Raw genomic sequence first — 20,921 nt, 5'->3', positions numbered from 1 at the left:
TAGGATTCATAGTTTCGTGAGGCATCGGCACTCTTTGGCAGAGACGGCAAGCAATCTTGTAATGCTACAACTCAGTACAGGATTCCATTGTATTGAGCCATGTGGTGTCAAACTGCATTAATTCTGCAGTGTAGATGATCTCTTCTCAGTGGGCTCAGGCAAAAGCAAACTGCTGCAGCCTGAGCTCACTTAGTATGTAAGTTTTCTCTTATCAATGACTTTTGCTATTTTAATTAAACACTGATATTGCTTAGCCACTTAAGCCCCAGTTTCCATCTCTGCAACATTGGAGGAGTCAAGGAAAGGCAGTTCACTCCTTTTTTTGACCATGAGGAAGTCAGGTTGGGGTGAGGACCCTAAAGATAACCCTGTTGAAGGTTTTGTGTTCCCAAGCCTCACTTTACCTACCTTTGACAACAGGCTTTCATATGCAGATTATAATGATACGTTTTCTGCTCAGTGGTGCATTTCCATGGCAGAATACTTAAGCGCTTTGCAAATATGAGTGAATTAATCCTCTCAATATCCCTGGAGAGAGTGTACATTAAATTAAAAAGTAATTGTGGGAAGATACAATTACCTTTAGTCTAGCAGAGGAATTGCAAGCTCCAAAGCAATCATATGAAGCAGTATTTCTCAAGCAATATGATTGTCATTTTCTCTCTCCCAATTTGGCAGGGACCAGGACCATATTTGCACCCATGGACTGTGCAGCTAGACCTCCATATCCGCAGACCCTACATCCACGGATTCAACCATCCACAGCTTGAAGATATTTTTTTAAATTCCAACCAAACCATCTTTGATTTTGTCATTACATATGCACAATTTTACTGCTGTATTGTATATAATAGGACATCGTATATAATACGACTTGAGCACCCATGGGTTTTGAGGTCCATTTAATCAGCCACTTTGAGAGAAAAAGCAGGGTATAAATAAACATAAACATAATAGACGATAACAAATTTTGGAGTATTTTATTACTTACATCTAAGTTGGCCGGAGCCTCCAGTGACACAGCGGGTTTTAATCTGAGGAACGGTGTGAGCTCCCAGCTTCTGTCAGTCTAGCAGTTTGAAAACATGCAAAGGTGAGTAGATCAATAGGTACCACTTCTTCGCGAAGGTATTGGTGCTCCATGCCAGCCAGATGACCTTGGAGGTGTCTATGGACAATGCCAGCTCTTTGGCTTTGAAATGGAGATGAGCACCACCCCCCAGAGTCAGACACGACGATACTTAATGTTAAGGGGAAACCTTTACCTTAAGTTGGCCCCTTTATGCAAAGTACCTTCATGCAGCTCCAAAATATGATAATATACACATGATACATTCTCCCAATAAACCATGGTATGCTTATTTATAGCTATAGATAGGGATTTGAGTATTATTTCACAAGATGCATCTTCATTATGAAGATTATTCTGTCCTTCTTTGCCCTGGAAAATTAATGTCCTTTGAAGTTGGAAAAGAAATGGTTTATGTAACCATTCATTAAAGATCACATAACATTGTTTCTACTATTAGTATCCCAATATTCCCTTGACTTTGTAGAAACCTATGTATGTATTCCAGAAACCACAGGCTTTGGTTCAGATGTAATGATGTTGCAGGGAGCTGCAGGGAGAGGCGGGTAATAAAGTCATTATTATTATTATTATTATTATTATTATTATCATCATCATCATCATCATCATCATCACAAAATGGGTTTCCCATTATGGCAATATACTGTTGAAAAAGATGATCTTAATGGTTCCCTTCTATTTCTCCAATTGTGATTGAAAAGATTTAAAAAAGGAATAAATGTAATGATGTGTGGAAGCCACCCTTAAGCAGTAGGTTAATGCTCTGCAACCCAAAGCTTTGTTCTCTCATGTCCAAGAAGAAAGTTTCCAAGTCCAAACTAACAGTTTCTCAATGATGTCCAAACACTGGGAATTGTGGTTAGTTTTAACTATGGTCTGAGAATATGTCATCATGTGCAACTACAATTGGACCATAATATATTCTTGCTAACATTTTGGGAAACATGATGTCACAGTACATGAAAGCATCTAAATGTAAGGAAGAAATAGAAATGTTGCTTCAGTTATGTATATTATCAAGGCAAGGTTCACCTACACCAGGGGTTCCCAACCTTTATTTTTTTTTTTGGACCAGGGACCACTCTCCAACATTAGTACCAAAAGGGTTACAAATCGGTTTTGGGTCAACTTTAGATTTGGTTTGGGGTGCTGATTCAGAAAATTGCATTGGATACACCACATCAGCTTTAGTTTCTGATACAGAAGATATGCCATCCAGTAGTCACCATCTGCTCGCCCACAGAAAACCATATTTAATAATCCAGAGCTGATGTGGTAGGTTTCGCAAGCCTGGTCGTTCTCGTTGCCACATGGTTTTGAGGTAACAGGATAGTAATGCTGAAGCTGCAGACCATATTTTCATTATTGTGGTCCACTGGTGGTCCATAGACTACAGGTTGAGAACCAATGACCTACACTGTTGAACTATTGCAGTTTGATACCACTTTAACTGTCATGGGTTTGATGCTATGGCATCATGGGAATTGTAGGCTTTAGCAAACTATACCTAAACTAGGCTTTAGCAAACTATACCTCCCAGGAATCCATAGCATGAGGTCATGGTTGTCAAAGTAGTGTTGAACTGCATTTATTTGACAGTGTAGATACATCTGTGAGGGGCCCTTGTCCAATGTTGCTTTCACCAACTTGGACCAGCTGAAGATTAAAAGTATGATATTACTAATTAAAATCATTAGGTGTATAGAATGAGAAGATTACTAACGGGAGCGGGGTACAGGGTGTGTACATACTACTCCTCTGTTGCGCCAGCTCCACTGGCTGCCAATCAGCTTTCAAGCACAATTCAAAGTGCTGGTGCTGACCTATAAATCCCTAAAAGGCTCTGGCCCTATTTACCTGTCCGAACGGATTCTCCCCTATGAACCATCTAGGTTGTTAAGATCTTCTGGAGGGGCCCTGCTCTCGGTCCCACTGCCTTCGCAATCGTGTTTGGTGGGGACAGGGGACAGGGCCTTTTCGGTGGTGGCCCCTCGACTTTGGAACTCCCTCCCGATGGAGATTAGATCTGCCCTCCTGACGTTTAGAAAGCAAGTAAAAACATGGCTTTGGGATACTGCATTTGCACAATGATGACTGAGTCAATAACTGCTGACCTTTCTGGCGGATGGCGATGAATTTGTGATTCTTTTTGACGAACTGATTTTTGCTGTAACTTGTATGAATTGTACTTTAATATATTTTATATTGATAATTTATAATGTTTTTCTTCTTGTATTGAATCTTATGTTGTTAGCCAGCCTGAGTCCCTCCTCGGAGGTTGAGAAGACCGGGTTATAAAAACTCTAAATAAATAAATAAGGTGCTTGTTTGGGACAGCAAGTCCGTATTCTTCTCTAAAGACAGGAACTGTCACTTTTTGGCATCTGAGAAGCTTACATGGTCACTCCTGGCTGTCTTAACAGGACCTATAGCAGTGGTTCTATAGGTCAGTGTGTGGTAGTAGATCAGTGGTTCTCAAGCTGTGGTTCCCCAGGTGTTTTGACCTACCACTCCCAGTAATCTCAGCCAGTTTACCATCTGTTAGGATTTCTGGGAGTTGAAGGCCAAAACATCTGGTTGAGAACCACTGTCCTACAGCTCGAATTCACCATAGTAATATCGTTTAAGAAAGCTCACATTCACAGTCACCTGCATATGCCAGGTGTTCACATTGGTTCCCTGCTCCCATATATAGTACAAACATTGCTGTCATATAAGACAATGATTAGTATGTTTAATAGTTCAAGTCAGCACCCTGAGGGCCAGTTTATGCTGCATAAGGAAGAAGCCTATATGGGGTAAATTTTTGCTCAAGGAGAGAACCTGTTCAGCTGAATTGCAGCCAGAGGGCATAAAGTCCTGCTTGCCTGTTTCTTCTCATTTTCTAACTTGAGATTTATATGTCATTTTCCAGTAAGCTGGGCCCCAGAAGAATGGCTGTTTCCATGAGTCACACATGGCAAAATGTGGGTCATGGACAACGAGGATGCTGATGAAAATGAAGCCTTGCACATCAATGAGCAAGGATGTGCTCACACCTCTCAGTAATAATGCTTTCTGCACCAGGTGAAACATAACCGCATGGCTGGAATGATATATTTTTATAGTTCTATTTCATACATCTTTTATTTCCAAAATCATCATCTTTATTTTTACCCTGTCTTTCTTCCCATGAGGATTCAAGGTGGGTTACAATAACATGGGAATTGTAGTTTTACAAAGTTTTTGTCCATGTTATGTTTTGTCCATGTTTTAAAATAGCATTTTAGTTTGCATATCTTAAACTGTTTTAGTTTGCATATTTGGTTTTTAAAGTCTATTTAAATGCTGCTTTGAGTCTCCTTGTGAAGGATAATAATAATAATGTCAACATTGATGGAAGTCAATAGTAGAAAACTGCTTGAAGTGCAAAAAACAAAGAGTGAGTATCATAAAAATACAATGCAGAGCAGAAGAGAAAACGAGAGAGCCTTCAATAGAAGGCTCTCCACGGACAGTTCCTGGGAAAAATTTAGAGTAAAATTGACAAGGAAAAAACATGGAGGTGGCTCACAAATGGAACTTTGAAAAAGGAGACTGGGAGGCTGATTCTTGCAGCTCAAGAAAATGCAATAGGAACAAATGCCATCAAAGCTAGAATTGAAAAGTCGAAAACAGATTCCAAGTGTAGACTCTGTAAGGAAGGAGGTGAAACAATAGATCCCATCCTCAGCTGCTGCAAGAAGATTGCACAGACGGACTACAAGCAGAGGCACAACACAGTTGCTCAATTGATCCATTGGAACTTGTGCCATAAATAGCATCTGCCTGTGACAAAAACTGGAGGAATCACAAGCCTGAAAAAGTTACGGAAAATGAAAACATCATACTATTCTGAGACTTCTGAATTCAGACTGACAGAGTTTTGGAGCACAAGACTCCTGACCTCATGATCATGGAAAAAACCAAAGTATGTATCGTCAATGTTGCAATCCCAGACAACAGAATTGACGAGAAGCAATTGGAAAAGCTGACATGATGTGAGGATTTAAAGATTGAACTGCCAAGACTCTGGTATAAGTCAATAAAGGTGGTCCCAATGTTGATTGGCACACAAGGTGCAGTACCTAAAGTCCTTGGCCTGCCCTTAAAAACAATCGGCGTTGACAAAATTACCATCTGTCAGCTATTTGGATCTGCACGCATTATTTGCCAGTACATCACACAGTCCTAGGCACTTGGGAAGTGTCCTACGTGTGATCCAATACAAAAGCCACCATAGTGATCTTGTTTGCGGTGTACTAATCTTGTTGTGCATCAAATAATAATCATTATTTTAGCTGTATTTGTTTTAAGCTGTCCCATGCTTTCTCTTTGGTCTCATATTGGGAGAAAGGCACAGTATTTAGGTCAATAAACCCTACAATTGAATTTATTTTAAAGTTTCTGTGTTGGTCCCTTTAAGTTCATTTCCCTCTTAAAATCCACCTTTGAACCACGCTTATCGCTTACAGTGGAAGCTCTAGCCTCGCGATGGCTAATGTGCTGAAATTCATTGTTCTAAAGCCATTAATATATTGATGGACCAAAAGAAAAAGAGAAGGCTGCATTAAATTCAGCAGTTCTCTGTTCATAAAAAACAAGTCTTCATGTTATAATGGACAGTAGTCATTAAAAATGACAGCTGCATCTGACAAATCAAGCCAGCCTAGCATCTATTCTTCGGTTCACGAGGCAGAAAATCAATGACACTCGACCTTACGGTCACTTCTGCTTCTGTTTCTTCCTTGCCAGGTGGACTCCCACAGAAAGGCTGTCTTTATCGCAGGTGTCAACACCTGATGAGAAATCAGATGCTAGTGGAAACTGTTTCTCAAGCTGTGTGGTATTTACTTGGGAAACATCTCTGCAAGCAAGGTGTGAAGAATGAGAGGATAAAGATCCTACTGGCCAAGTTAGAGAAGATATTGATCTTCTAGGTGGGGTTGGTAGAATCCATGTCCACATCTGGAATAGCCATAATAACCTAATAACTGTAATACCTCATGCATTTCGACCTCTTTGGAGACTTATTTCAGTACTGTATAGTAATATAGAGTGGGTTGGTATTATTGTCCTACTACTGTGAATGGCAGATGAGTGGGGGCAGCAAATGAGTTCACAGCTGAAGCCAATCCTTTATGTGTCTACTAGAAGTAAACCCAATAGGGATTATTGCTATGCCAATGTGGAGAAAATGGCAAACTTAAATCAGCAATTCCTCAACTAAGGTCCCTTCCACACAGCCCTTTATCCCAGAATATCAAGGCAGGAAATCCCACATTATCTGAGTGTGGACTCAGATAATCCAGTTCAAAGCAGATATTGTGGGATTTTCTGCCTTGATATTCTGGGATATAGGGCTGTATGTAAGGACCCCAAGTTTGCTTTCATTTATCGGCTGGGATTGTTGTTGCCTTCAAGTTATTCCCAAATTATGAAGCTGTCACGGGTTTTCTGGGGCTGAGAGTTTGTGACTTGCCAAGTGGGAAATTGAGCCCTTGTCTCCGTAGTCTTGGCCCAGTTCTCAAACCATTACACTATACTGGATTAGGCAGAAAGGATATCGAGGCCAGAATGAGTCTGGATCTACACTGCGCTATATCCCAGGATCTGATCCCAAATGATTTGCTTTGAACTGGATTACATGAGGCCGCTTCCCTGCAGCTGAATAAAATCCCACATTATCTACTTTGAACTGGAATATAATAGTGTGGACTCAGATAACTCAGTTCAAAGCAGATATTGTGGGATTTTCAGCCTTGATATTCTGGATTATATGACTGTGTGGGCCCTGAGTCTCCACTGGGATAAGAAGATAATCTGGGATCAAACAGTGGGATATAAGGTCTGAGATATCTTTAGGAAGGTTTGAGTTGTGGAAATTTTGCATTGAATAGATTTACATAAAATGGTATATTCTTTCGCCCATTAACAATTAGTTGATTTAAATTAATCAATAATCAAAGTGAAGTCAAACATGACACCCCCCCCCCCCAATAAGAGATAGTAACTTATAGTTTTGCTAAGGACAAGGTCACCAGACTGGATAATAAGGGTTAAGCCTTGGTCAATTTGCCAAGACACTAACAACAAGGATCCTTCCCATGTTAGATAGTGTGTACATTTAATCAAGGTTTTATGCCCTGTGTTTCATATATAGCAGAAGGTAGCACATTTATTACTGAGAAACCACCTCCCTTTACACTTATGTGCTCTCTTGAACTTATATGGGACTCTGGGGGGAGGGATAAGTGGGTATATTTTCTGTATTGTGATTTCTATACTTTCATATTTTCTCTCTGTGTATCTGACCTTTCCCTGACCCTCTTGGCCCCATTCCCCCTTTGAAAAAATATATGAGGAAGTCGCCCTGACCCTGGAAGGGAAGAGATTAGCAATTGCAGAGACCCTTATCTAAGAACATTCCTTGCATGGACAATAACAAAGAAACATCTCCCTGACTTTGGAGGATTTGGCCATCAGGGAGATGATTGCTTGGCAGAATTTTAATCATATTACAATAGGATAAGGGAGAGCCTTTGGAAAGTTCCCCCCTCCTGGCCTGTTTCTATTCATACCCTCCCATAGAAGTCATTCACTGAAGTTTCCCCCATTGTTCCTCTGTTTTGGTGTAAAAGGAAAACCCGGATTATGTTGGTATCGCCAGCATCAATGTTTATTTTACTCAATCACCAGACAATAGTAAAGCTTGGCTCGTAGGGCATTTTAGGACTCGCCAAGCCCCTGGACATTTCCTGATACCATAATCCACTCAAGAATGCATTGTATTCCCTTGTCCCGCCTCCCTCCCTCCTGATTTGCTGGAGTGCCTAGGCGGCAGAAGCCTCCTGATTGGCTCTGGTGCACCGCAGAAGCCCTGTGATTGGCCCAGGCGCTCAGGGGGCGACCGAGCCTCCTCCTAGCTATTAGTGCGCCAGCCAATCACCTTCAAGCCGGGCAAGGGGCGGAGAGCGGGAGATTTGAACCACACAACTCTGTATTTCTATTAAAATGGCATTTATTTGTGTACGTGTTATGCTTAGCTTGGTGAAAGATTGCTGCTTTGTATCCTTTTCAGCTGAATCGCAATAAAATCATCTTTCTTCAACTTTGGTGAGATTCTTTTTGGGAACCTAGGGAAATTATTTTAAATTGGGCTTCTCTTTGCTCACCATTGTAGCGATCCCTCTTTGATGAGTCCGCAGGATCTCTCCCACAGGGCCAGACCCTTCCAAAATCCTCCATGATTTCAAAAGTTTCCCACGGCCCTTTCAACACTGCCATATAAAATCCAGATTATCTGCTCTGAACTGAATTATATGGCAGTGGAGACTCAAGTAACCCAGTTCAAAGCAGATAATGTGGATTAACTGTTTTGATAACCTGGATTTTATGGCAGTGAAGACGGGGCCTATGTCAAATGTGCTATTCCAAAACTCCAGTTAGTTTTCTGATGGTTCATGCATTAAAATCACATCCATAGTATGGTATGGTATGGTATGATATGATATAGAAGACAAATTGTAGACAGCAAGTTAATTTTTCATATAGAGTATGTTGAACTGCCCTATCAAACAGTTCTCTTAAAGAGAATCTTCTGAACAAAGAAATATACAAAAATTTGAACAGAAACATAGACTTATTGCTTATGGCTACCCACATGAAAATGAACAAAATCTGGCTACCAGTATTTAAAAAACCCCTCTAAAATCATGATTTGTTTTCTTATTCATGAGCTCTTTCCATGTATGAAGCATGTAATGTGTGAAGCACTCTGGATCAGAAAGTGTGGCCTTACTTGCTCCAAAGTTTATGTAATCTCAGAAGGATATATTTCCCTATTTTTATTTCTAATAGAGCTGACAGCTCTTTTTCTCCCTACTTACTTAGGATTTATGCTTTCTAATCTTAACATATGGTGGCACTTCACTTCCCAATATCCAACTGACAGTTTTTGATGTTTCTTTTGGACGGCTGCCTAAGTACATTTGCAAATAGTTTAGTGCTTGCTTTAAAACGAATTTGCTCCCAGAATTCCTTTTGCAATCTATTATTTATGGCTTACAAATGTTAAGATCAAAAAGAAAGGAATCAGATGTATATTACATTGTGGCATGCGGCCCGCTGGGGTTAGAAAACCCCAGAAACTTTAATGCTGTATTTGTGTAAAAGGAAGGTTTCCCCTTTCCTCTGAAAATCCCAGAGTGTGTTGCCATTCGTTAAAAGGGGGAAAGACTGGCTGGTTTAATCAGTTATTCTTGTTTTATCCACAGGCCAGAAAAAGTTCACTTGGCTGCCCTATATTTATTTTATCAACTAGGAGAACAATTAGGGCAAACACTATCATTGTATTATATACTGTATACAGTTTTGAACCAAATTTCACCATTAGATTTGATCTCTCACAAGAATATGTTGGAAACCGCTTTGAATCCCCCTGGGGTGAGAAAAGTAAAAGTAAATGTTTCCTCTTGACATTAAGTCTAGTCGTGTCTGACTCTGGGGAGTGGTGCTCATTTCCATTTCTAAGCCAAAGAGCCGGCATTGTCCATAGACACCTCCAAGGTCATGTTGCCGGCATGACTGCATGGAGTGCTATTACCTTGCTGCTGGAGTGGTACCTATTGATCTACTCACATTTGCATGTTTTCGAACTGCTAGGTTGGCAGAAGCTGGGGCTCACAGCAGGAGCTCACCCTGCTCCCTGGATTCAAACCACTAACCTTTCGGTCAGCAAGTTCAGCAGCTCAGCAGCTCACTGAGGGCACCAAGATGTAGATAAGGACAGTGAAAATGATCAAAAGACTGGAGTAAAAGCTGTGTGAAAATGGTGACTAAGGGGATATGTTTTAGAGGTACGAGGGTTGAATGAAAAGTAATGCCTCCACTTTCGTAACTTCTCAACAGATGGCATTACTGGTATGCAGCAGGTGCTGGCTTGTTCAGTAGACTCTCCTCTACACTTCCATTTTTGTGGGAAGCCTTAGTATTGAACGGTTGTGTTGTTAAAGTGCAAAATATGGAACCCTGCGCAGACGGTCAGTCAATGCGACTTAAGCAACGTGCAGTCATTGAATTCTTGACAGCAGAAGGTGTCACCTCAAAGGAGATTAATCAGCGAATGCAAGCTGTTTATGGTGATTGTTTTGATGGGAGTACTGTGCATCATTGGGCGAGTAAGTTTAAAGATGTCGAGGTGGGAACCTCTGACTTGTGTGACAAACAAAGGGTTGGGACGTCCTGTGACAGCAACCACCAAATTTCACAAGCAACAGGGTGACAGATTGATTCAGGACGATCATCGTATCACTCAGAGAGAAATTTCAAGCATAATCAGCATTTCACAAGAACGTGTGGGTCACATTATTACTTTGCTTGGCTATCGGAAAATCTGTGCACGATGGGTTGCGGAAACAAAGTGTCAACTTCTTCCGTGACGGCTTCAGAAAACTTGCTCATCGTTGGCAGAAATGTATCCAATTGTTTGTTGAAAAGTGAATAGTGGTAGTTAAAGAGGATGATTTCTGCGTTTGATTTATTAAAATATTCCCATCCAAACCCAAGTAATGAAGGTGGAGGCATTACTTTTCATTCAACCCTTGTATATAAAATTAAGTGCAGCAAGGAGAAAGTGGATAGAAGACTGCACCGATTCTTATTATAACCTGTCATATGTTGACATGCATGGGTTAGTTCTTGGACAGATGAGAGGAAGGATTCCTTCACAGAGTGATGTTACGAAAAAATTGCAAGTTTAAGGAAAAAAAAGTCTTGCTGAACCAACATATGTTCACTGTCTCCTTTATTGGTGATGTTCATGCAATATGTTGCTTGTGTAGCCCAAACAATGCCACCTCCAGACAAGCGGGAAATATCAACAGGCATAGGGATTATTTTGTGAATCCCCCGCTAAGGAGGGAAGGGGCCAAAATAGGAAAAAATCCCAAAATAAGCTTGTGAAGATGGGGCGCATCCATTAGCCTGGAATGGCAATGCATTATTAGAGGCAATATACAGGCAGTCCCCAAGTTACGAACAAGACAGCTTCTGTAGCTTTGTTCTTAAGTTGAATTTGTATGTAAGTCGGGACAGGTACATTTTTATAGTGGTAACTCCAGCCATATGTGTGTGTGTGTACACGCGCACACATTTAGGGTCCTGTCTACACAACCATATAACGCAGTCTGAAATGACATATGGCCAGTGTAGGCTCTTATAAGTCTCCCAAGGGCTGAGAAAAGCAGTATATAAATGAAGTAAATAATAATAATAATAATAATAATAATAATAATAAATTATAATGCAGTTCAATGCAGTTAAACTGCATTATATGAGTCTACACCGATCATTTAATGCAGTTTCAAACTGCATTAAATGGCAATGTAAATGGAGCCACGGTCAGAGCAGGAATGGAGAATCATGTACAAGGAAGGAACCAAGGCCTCTTTTGTACTGTCTCAATCCAGATTATCTGCTTTGAACTGGTTTATATGAGTCTACACTGCCATATAATCCTGTTAAAAGGAGACAATCTGGATTTTTATGGCTGTATTGAAGCCCCTTGTACAATGCCATTTAATCCAGATGATCTACTTTGAACAGGATTTTATGAGTCTAAGCTGCCGTATAATCCAGTTTAAACCAGATAATCTGGATTGTATATGGCAGTATAGAATTGGCCTCAGATCCCTTGTAAAATGCCATATAATCCAAATTATCTGCTTTGAACTGGATTATATGAGTCTCCACTACTACACAATCCAGTTTATCTTCTTTGAACTGGATTATATGCGTCTCCACTTCCATTTAATACAATTGATCAAATCAAATAATCCAAATTATCTGCTTTGAACTGGATTATAAGAGTCTCCACTGCCATATAATACAGTTGATCAAATCAGGTAATCCAGTTTATCTGCTTTGAACTGGATTATATGAGTCTCTATTGCCATATAATCCAAATGATCGAATCAATCCAAATTATCTGTTTGAACTGGACTATATGAGTCTCTGTGTAGGTTCAGCTGTACCAGGAGCTCCAATTTTGTTTGCTTTGCATTGAATGTTTGTTGTAGTCCTAAGTTTCAGGGACTCTGCAGATTGGTGGCTTCTTTTGGCTGCAATCATAGGGCAAGCCACCTGTCAATTATTGTTAGGTTCTCTGGTCCCGCCCCCTTTTTGGGTTTTGGAGGGAATAGGAGCCAATTTGGGTTCAGACCACACAGAGAAGCTTTTCATGCAGGACATAATATCAAGAGTTCCTGTAGAAAGCTTCGTCTTCCACGGCTTGGCCGTGGGTTATACAGCCCACAGCTTGGCCGAGGATCATACAGCCCTACAGCTCCTTTGCTGAGGGACTTCAGCCAGCCATCACTGAAACCTGAACTCCTTTTCCCCTGGGGGTCCACAAAGCTCTGCTTGGTAAGGGTCACTCGCGGAAGCCAGAAGCAGTTAGTACCGGGTGCAGGGGCTCCACGCCAACAGAAGCAAAGACAGACTGCCCAGATTAGAAGTTAAGGATTTCCCCATTAGTTACTATACAGTTATGAAGATAGTGCCTGTTCCCTGTGGACAAGATTGAGAGAGAGCCAATAGACTGTTAAGAAAGCCTTAAAGTACCTGTTTGTTTTCAATAATAAAGAACTTTTGTTGAACCTTTAAGCAATCTAAAGACTCTGTTTTAAGGCAATCCAAAGGCCTTTAATCTGAGGCATCCCCGGCATCCCGTTGGGCACATAGAATTTATGTCCTGTCTACAGTCTTATTGTTGGGGTTCAGCCTGATCTGTGTGAACCTGATCTGTGTGAACCTGATTCTCTGATAGTATTTCCAACTGAGCAAGCCACTGAACATGTAGTTTTCCCTGACAATGTGGAAACTGGTGTTAATGCTGAGTTCAGCGGCGGGGAAAACGAAACTGAACAGCTGGATGAAAACGTTTTGGAATCCAGCTGTGATAGCTCTCCACCTGGCTTTTTCAATGAGGACTGAAGGGAACAGATAATGAGAGACAGGAGTGATTCACAATTCCTACGAAGGTCAAATAGATTACAGGAGAGACAGGCTCAGGCTTCAAAATCAAGGGGCGTTTCAAGGAATAGTTTCTTTGGTATAAGGGGCCGCATGCCGGGTGCCTCCTTAGAGCAAGCATCGTTTGGGACCGGCTATGCCTTGGCAGAATTCCTGTGTTCCATGGCCGGTAATCCCAGAGGCTTCTAGTTTTTCAAGTACATGGCTAGCGAGAGGCTAACAGGTTCCTGGTTCTTGTCTTATTTTTTTTTTTGGACTTTTGCTCAAGTTCAGAGATTTTCCTGACTGCTGTGTTTCTATGGTGGCTTTTTGACTTTGCATTTAACTTTCTTTTGTAACCAATTTTCATCTATAATAAAGGATTGTTTTTCCTACAGTCCAGTGTGGTGTATTTAATCTTATGGTCTCGTTTCTTGGTCTGGGATGCAACACTTATGCACAGGCCCAGTGTGTGACAGCACAGTCTCCATTGCCATATACTCCAGATTATCCAATCAGGTAATCCAGATGATCTGCTTTGGACTGGATTATATGGGTCTACACTGACAGATTATATGGCAGCGTGGAAGGAACCAAAGTATGCAACATTGTAGATTTAACATAGTTTGACACTATGGAAGCCCGGGGTTTTGCAATGAGGTGCCACCTTTGGGCAGAGAGATACTCAATGCAGACTATGTTTCCCTGGCAATTAAAGCGTGGTCGCAATTCCCTCTTACTAGCAACTCCAGGCGTTGCTAGGCGACCACGGCTGCCCAATGGGAAGGCAAAGCGGGCAAAGCCTGAGCAGCACGCTCTCCCAAAATGCCCGCCAGGGGGCCGGATGTTTATGTCCTTGTGGACCACGTGACGCCCGGGGAGGGGCGTGGCTGCAGAAAGCAGCATGGGTTTGGCGCAGGCGTGTTGCGGTCGGAGCTGTCAGCTCGGCGGGGAAGCGGAGGAGGAGGGGGCGCCTCGGCGGGACTTCCCTTTCCTCCCTTTTCCTCGGGCCTTTTCCCCTCGCAGCCCGGAAATGGCCGGCCTCATGCCCCCCTGCGTCGTAGACGCCGGCACCGGGTGAGAGGGACCTGCCTTCGCCCCTCTCTCCTCCTCCTTTCTCTTCATTCACCTCCTTTTCCTCTTTCATCTCTTCATTTCTCCCTCTTTCACTTCCTCCACCTCCTCTTCTTCCTTCAGCTCTTCCTCTTTCACTTCCTCTTCTTCCTTTACTTCTCCTTCACTTCATCCTACTCCTTTTCCTCTTTCATCTCCTCATTTTTCCATCTTTCACTTCCTCTTCTTTACTTCTTCCTCCACCTTCTCTTCTTCCTTCAGCTCTTCCTCTTTCACTTCCTTTACTTCTCTTTCACTTTCTCCTTCTCCTTTCCTCTTTCATCTCCTCATTTTCCCCTCTTTCACTTCCTCTTCTTCCTTTACTTCTCTTTCACTTCCTCCTACTCCTTTTCCTCTTTCATCTCCTCATTTTCCCTCTTTCACTTCCTCTTCTTCCTTCACTTCTTCCTCCACCTTCTCTTCTTCCTTCAGCTCTTCCTCTTTCACTTCCTTTTCTTCCTTTACTTCTCTTTCACTTCCTCCTACTCTTTTTCCTCTTTCATCTCCTCCTTTTTCCCTCTTTCACTTCCACTTCTTCCTTCACTTCTTCCTCCACCTCCTCTTCTTCCTTCAGCTCTTCCTCTTCTTCCTTTACTTCTCTTTCACTTCCTCCTACTCCTTTTCCTCTTTCACTTCTTCTTCCTTCACTTCTTCCTCCACCTCCTCTTCTTCCTTCAGCTCTTCCTCTTTCACTTCCTCTTCTTCCTTTACTTCTCTTTCACTTCCTCCTCCTTTTCCTCTTTCATCTCCTCATTTTTCCCTCTTTCACTTCCTCCACCTCCTCTTCTTCCTTCAGCTCTTTCTCTTTCACTTCCTCTTCTTCCTTTACTTCTCTTTCACTTCCTCCTACTCCTTTTCCTTTCATCTCCTCCTTTTTCCCTCTTTCACTTCCTCTTCTTCCTCCACTTCTTCCCCATCTTCTCTTCTTCCTTCAGCTCTTCCTCTTTCACTTCCTCTTCTTCCTTTACTTCTCTTTCACTTCCTCTTCTTCCTTCACTTCTTCCTCCCACTCCTCTTCTTCCTTTACCTTGTCTTCTTTCACTTTCTTTTCTTCCTTTACTTCTTTTTCACTCCCTCCTACTCATTTTCCTCTTTCATCTCCTCATTTTCCCTCTTTAACTTCCTCTTTTGCCTTCACTTCTTCCTCCACCTTCTCTTCTTCCTTCACCCCGTCCTCTTTCACTTCCTCTTCTTCCTTTACTTTTCTTTCACTTCCTCCTACTCCTTTTCCTCTTTCATCTCCTCATTTTTCCCTCTTTCACTTCCTCTTCTTCCTTCACTTCTTCCACCTTCTCTTCTTCCTTCAGCTCTTCCTCTTTCATTTCCTCTTCTTCCTTTACTTCTCTTTCACTTCCTCCTACTCCTTTTCCTCTTTCATCTCCTCATTTTCCCCTCTTTCACTTCCTCTTCTTCCTTCACTTCTTCCTCCACCTCCTTCCTTCACCTTTCCTTTTTCTCCTGTTCCTCCATCTCCTTCTTTTCCTCCTACAACATCTACTCTTCCTCCTGCACCTCCTTCTCCTCTTCCTCCTTCACCTCTTTCACTGCTTCTTCTTCTCCTCATCCACCCTCTCCTCTTCCTTTTCCTCTTCCTTTCTTCCTTTACCACTTCTTTCTCCTTCAACTTTTCTTCCTCCCTCTCCCGTTGTCCTGCTTCACCTCTTCTACTTCCTTCTTCCTCATCTTCTTTCTTCACTGCCTCCACATCTTTCTCCTCTTTCTGCTTCATCTTTTTCTCTTTCATCTCCCTTTCCTCTTTCTCCTGTTCCATTTCCTTCTTTTCCTCCTACAACACCTACTCTTCCTCCTGCACCACCTCCTCCTCTTCCTTTTCCTTCTTCACCACTTCCTCCCCTCTTCCTTCTTCACCTCTTTCACTGCTTCCTCCTCCTCATCACCCTCTCCTCTTCCTTTTTCTTTCTTCCTTTACCACTTCATCTTCCTCCTTCAACTCTTCTTCTTCCCTCTCCACGTGTCCAGTTTCACTTCTTCCACTTCCTTCTTCCTCATCTTCTTTGCCTCCACATCTTTCTCCTCTTCTTGCTTCATGTTTTTCTCCTTCATTTCCCTTTCCTCTTTCTTCTGTTCCTCCATCTCATTCTTTTCCTCCTACAACACCTACTCTTTCTCCTGCACCTCCTCCTCTTCCTTTTCCTCCTTCACTGCTTCCTCCCCTCTTCCTCCTTCACCTCTTTCACTGCTTCCTCTTCTTCTCCTCATTCATCCTTTCCTCTTCCTTTTCCATTTGCTTGCTTTCCTGCTAAAGTCTAACGGATTAGAGAGCTGCGCCAAAACTAACTCTCTGCTATGTAAGAAGGAGATATATAAGATACTTCATCTAGTCTTCATACAAACAAACAAAAGACATGGTTTTCTTCAAATCTGGGGTTCTAAAACAAAAAAAAACACAACAAAAAACCTTCAGATTTGCTCAATAATATGCATTATTTCCCACAATTCCTTTTGTTGTTTGATGTTATAAGGTATGATTGATGTTGTAAGATATAATTGCATAAAATTAGTGTTGTAGGCAGGAAATATTTTTCTCTTATTGCTCTGTATATGCGATGTCAGTCACCAGATGTAAGCTATCCTGGTTTCAGTCAAGACCTATGCCAATAATATCTGCATGTATTTCACTGGTGAATCCAAAATAGATTTGGCAACGGCTTCATTCTTTCATTAATACTTATCCTATATGACTTATAGACATGTCTAGGGTACAATCAGAATATTTTTACAATAATTTCTTACGTGATCCAATAATTATGCTTCTTTTAATATCTACTAAGCAGCCTGATTGTTTCAACACCACTTATGGTTGTATAAATCTCATCTTACGAGTTCCCCTAGTGATCACTTTACATGCTGACTCTGATTCCACATGGGACAGAGTGATCTATTTTAAAACACTTGGAGATGATACGCCTCTTTGACCTGGACTGTCCAAAGTATCTCATGTAATGTTTCCTATTCAATGTAACCAATCAACTGAATAAACGGCTAATTTCACAAAATGTGACACCTTTCAGAGTATTCTGTTTGTTGTTGATGCTGTGTTGATGCTGTGTTGCATTTGTGATTTGAGAGTGCATTGGGAACAAGTCCTCTTGAATTCTGTATGGCCTACCTTTGAATAATTAGTAGTTCTCAACTATTTTTTGACCACGAACCATTTTTATTTTTGTTGTTGTTGTTAGCAGGGACTACAAGGTTCAATAATAATAATAAACTGTGTTAATCTAAAACTAAACTTTAATAAAAACTTCTAACATATTTGTTCAACTTAATAGTAATATGAATTAAGAGTATTAAATATTTTATTTTTGTTGCAAATTAAAATTAGCTAGCAAGGGAAAAGACGAGAGAGAGAGAGAAAGACAAAGAAAACAAAGAAAATAATAATAATAATAATAACAATTTTAAAAAAGAAAATTAAATTTGGTATGCATCAATGTGATTTTTGAGCTTGCATCTTCTTTACAAGTTGGGTAGTACTGGGGCTAATGAATGAGGGAGAAGTTTGAAGGAGGAAAGGATCAAGGAAGGAGGGAGAGAAGCAAGAAAGAATGGAGGGCTGGAGGGAGAGGAGGAAGGAAGCGAGGGAGGAAGGCGGGAGAGAAGGAAGGAAGAAAAAAAGGAAGGAAGGAGGGAGGCAAGGGAGAAAGGGAGCAAGAGATGAGACTGAAGGAGGGAGGAAAGGAGATAAAGGGAAGGGAAGGAAGGGAGGGAGGAAGAAAAGGAAGGAAGAAGGCAAGGAAGAAAGGGAGGGAGGAAGGAATGGGACTGAGGGAGGGAGGGAGGAAGAGAGAGGAAGGGAAGGAAAGAAGGAAGGAAGGGAGCAAGAAAGGAAGGCGGGAGAGAAGGAAGGAAGAAAATAAGGAAGGAGGGAGGCAAGGGAGAAAGGGTGGAAGGGATGGGACTGAAGGGGGGATGAAGGGAGACAAAGGAAAGGAAGGGAAGGAAAGTACTAAGAGAGGAAGAGAAGGAAGAAAAGGAAGGGGGGCAAGGAAGAAAGGGAGGAAAGGATGGGACTGAGGGTGGAAGGAAGAGAGAGGAAGGGAAGGAAAGAAGGAAGGAAGGGAGCAAGAAAGGAAGGAGGGAGAGAAAGAAGAAAAGGAAGGAGGGGGCAAGGAAGAAAGGGAGGAAGGAAGGGAGAGAGAGGAAGGAAAGAAGGAAGGGAGCAAGGAAGGACGGAAGGAGAGGAGAAAGAAAAGAAAGAAGGCAGGAAGCAAGGAGGGAGGCAAGGAAGAAAGGGGAAGGAGGGAGGAAGGAAAGAGGGAGGGAGGGAGAAAGTATTTTCATCTTGACCATACTTTGATACTGTAAATCTATCGTAGTCCCTGGAACCTCCAGAAGTATCAAACCATGCCAAATATGTCACAGCTCAGATAAATCAGGATGATTCAAGCTGTTTAGGATAAAGACAGTTTAAAGTAAGTTGACCCAACACAAAGCAGGGAGTTTAGTTTTGGCAGATTCGGATGAGAAATTGTTGGGACTATGATTAGTTCCAAAATGGAAAAAGTTATTCTCTTGGCTAGGTCAATTTGCTGTTATGCATTTTTGAATTGACTTCCATTTATGGTGGCCATATTATGTATTTTCTTTTAGCAAGGTATCGTCAGAGATAAGACCTATTTATTACTAGTTGTTTGTCATTTGTGTTCAAATGATTGGCTCATTCTTTTTTCTTGCTCTCATCTTCTAATAGTATCATGAAGCTAACATGATTTTACTTACTTACTTACTTACTTACATGACTAACATGATTTTATGACTTTGTTGACTACATTTGGAAGTGATGATGTCCGTAGCCTGGCTCAATCCTGCGTTATGTGCAAAGAGCAGGGCTTTGGTGGGAAAATACCTAAAAGTCAGAAAACTCGGTGGATTTATTAGCTTTTGGGGCTGGACTGCAATAAGTCCATGAAAGTTACCAGATTTTGTCTCATGCCCACCTTCCTGCAAAAGCTGTGCCTATTGATCTACTCACATTTGCATGTTTTCGAACTATTAGGGGTGGTGGTGGTCATATCCATTTCTAAGCCGAAGAGTCGGCGTTGTCTGTAGACACCTCCAAGGTCATGTGGCCAGCATGACTGCATGGAGCGCCGTTACCTTCCCATAGAAGCAGTGCCTATTGATCTACTCACATTTCCATGTTTTTGAACTGCTAGTTTGGCAGAAGCTGCACCTAACAGCGGGAGCTCACCTCGCTCCCAGGATTCAACCGCCAACCTTTCGGTCAGCAAGTTCAGCAGCTCAGCAGTTTAATCCGCTGCGCCACCAGTGGTCCTCTTAATAACTAGTGTGAGATATAAAAAAATTGTGTTCGATCAAGCAGATGAATGACATGAGCTTTCCTTTTCCTGCTAGCATACAGTATTTCTATATAGATTTTCCTAGCACAGGGACCAAATAGTCTCACTGGCAGCGTGTGTGGCCATTTCAAAAGTCACCATCGTGAAATTCTTGATAATCCATGGTTACTAATCGTTTGCTAAACATGCATGTCTTGTCCTAACAACATTTGTTCATTGAGTCAATAGAATAGAGTGGTCCTCAATCTTTGGCACTCCAGCTGTTTTTATTTCATCCAGAGTCCCTGATGATTTGGTCATACCGAATCCAAAAAAATCTATATTGTAAATTGTAGTAACTGAAGATTAATCCCTGTCCCCATTAGATGTATTCTTTTTTATTTTCTTATTTTAGGTATACAAAACTGGGATATGCTGGCAATACAGAACCACAGTTCATTATCCCATCATGTGAGTAATTTTGTGCCCTCCGTGCTAAAATTATGTGCTTGTTGATTGGAATTAGTGGCAAGTTGGCTTCTCACCTCATCAGTTCTGCTTTCTTTGAGAGGAGTATTCCTCTTTTCATCTTCTCTTTCTGGGAAGTGCTATTAATGACACTAGTGCGGCCAAAGAGAAAAGCTAGCTTACTTTCTTGCCAGGACCAACACTCATTAAACTAGTTTCTGGTTGCCATGACAAGTTCTGTTTCTTTCCCATCTCTGTGATGTTGCTGCCAGAGATCTGCCATAGGGAACAAGTTACTTCCTTTTTTACCAGACACCATGGAGACAACTTGAATAACCTTGTGAGTCTTCTGGTCAGTTTAAATATTGAATTGCTAATGCCACCTTGGCTGTGGAGTTTGTACCTGTGTGAACTGGCTAGGATTTTAGAGTTTCAAAAGGGTGCACATATTAAACAATGTTGTTCCTTTTTCCTTGTAATTTTTTTCTCTCTGTGTAGGTATTGCAGTAAGAGAATCAGCAAAAATAGGTGACCAAGCACAGAGGAGGCTGACACAAGGAGTTGATGATCTAGATTTTTTTATTGGTGATGAAGCTCTAGATAAACCTACCTATGCAACAAAGGTAAAGTCAGAGAAAAAAACTTGAACTAAAAAACCTGGTGATTTTTGTTTTTGCATGACAGTACCACAACTTAATAATAATAATAATAATAATAATAATAATAATAATAATAATAATACTTTATTTATATTCCTCTCTGTCTACCCGGAGGGACTCAGGGTGGATTCCAAACATAAAAGGCAAACATTCAATGCCCAAATACAACAACAATACATCCATAATCACATTTATACAACCCAACATATTAATACAAATTATAACTTAACAAACTAAAATTAAATAAAAAGCACAGCA

The 20,921-nt window shown here is 41.3% G+C and overlaps 1 protein-coding gene across 3 annotated transcripts in view; it reads left to right on the top strand.

Annotated features, from left to right (window-relative positions):
- The first annotated feature begins 14,052 nt into the window (after nucleotides 1–14,052).
- ACTR3B (actin related protein 3B) overlaps nucleotides 14,053–20,921 on the top strand; it is a 39,103-nt gene continuing 32,234 nt past the window's right edge. For 2 of the 3 annotated variants that reach the window (XM_060783462.2, XM_060783461.2), the window contains exons 1-3: nucleotides 14,078–14,197; nucleotides 19,952–20,007; nucleotides 20,503–20,627. In XM_060783462.2, coding sequence (XP_060639445.2) covers nucleotides 14,154–14,197; nucleotides 19,952–20,007; nucleotides 20,503–20,627 — 225 coding nt within the window. In that variant the 5' untranslated portion in view covers nucleotides 14,078–14,153. Of the gene's footprint in view, nucleotides 14,198–19,951; nucleotides 20,008–20,502; nucleotides 20,628–20,921 lie in introns of all 3 variants that reach the window. The other variant, XM_060783459.2, reaches the window with a different exon arrangement.

Source organism: Anolis sagrei, chromosome 6 (assembly GCF_037176765.1).
Source record: "Anolis sagrei isolate rAnoSag1 chromosome 6, rAnoSag1.mat, whole genome shotgun sequence".
Lineage (NCBI taxonomy): Eukaryota > Metazoa > Chordata > Lepidosauria > Squamata > Dactyloidae > Anolis > Anolis sagrei.
This window is presented reverse-complemented; position numbering and strand designations above follow the sequence as displayed.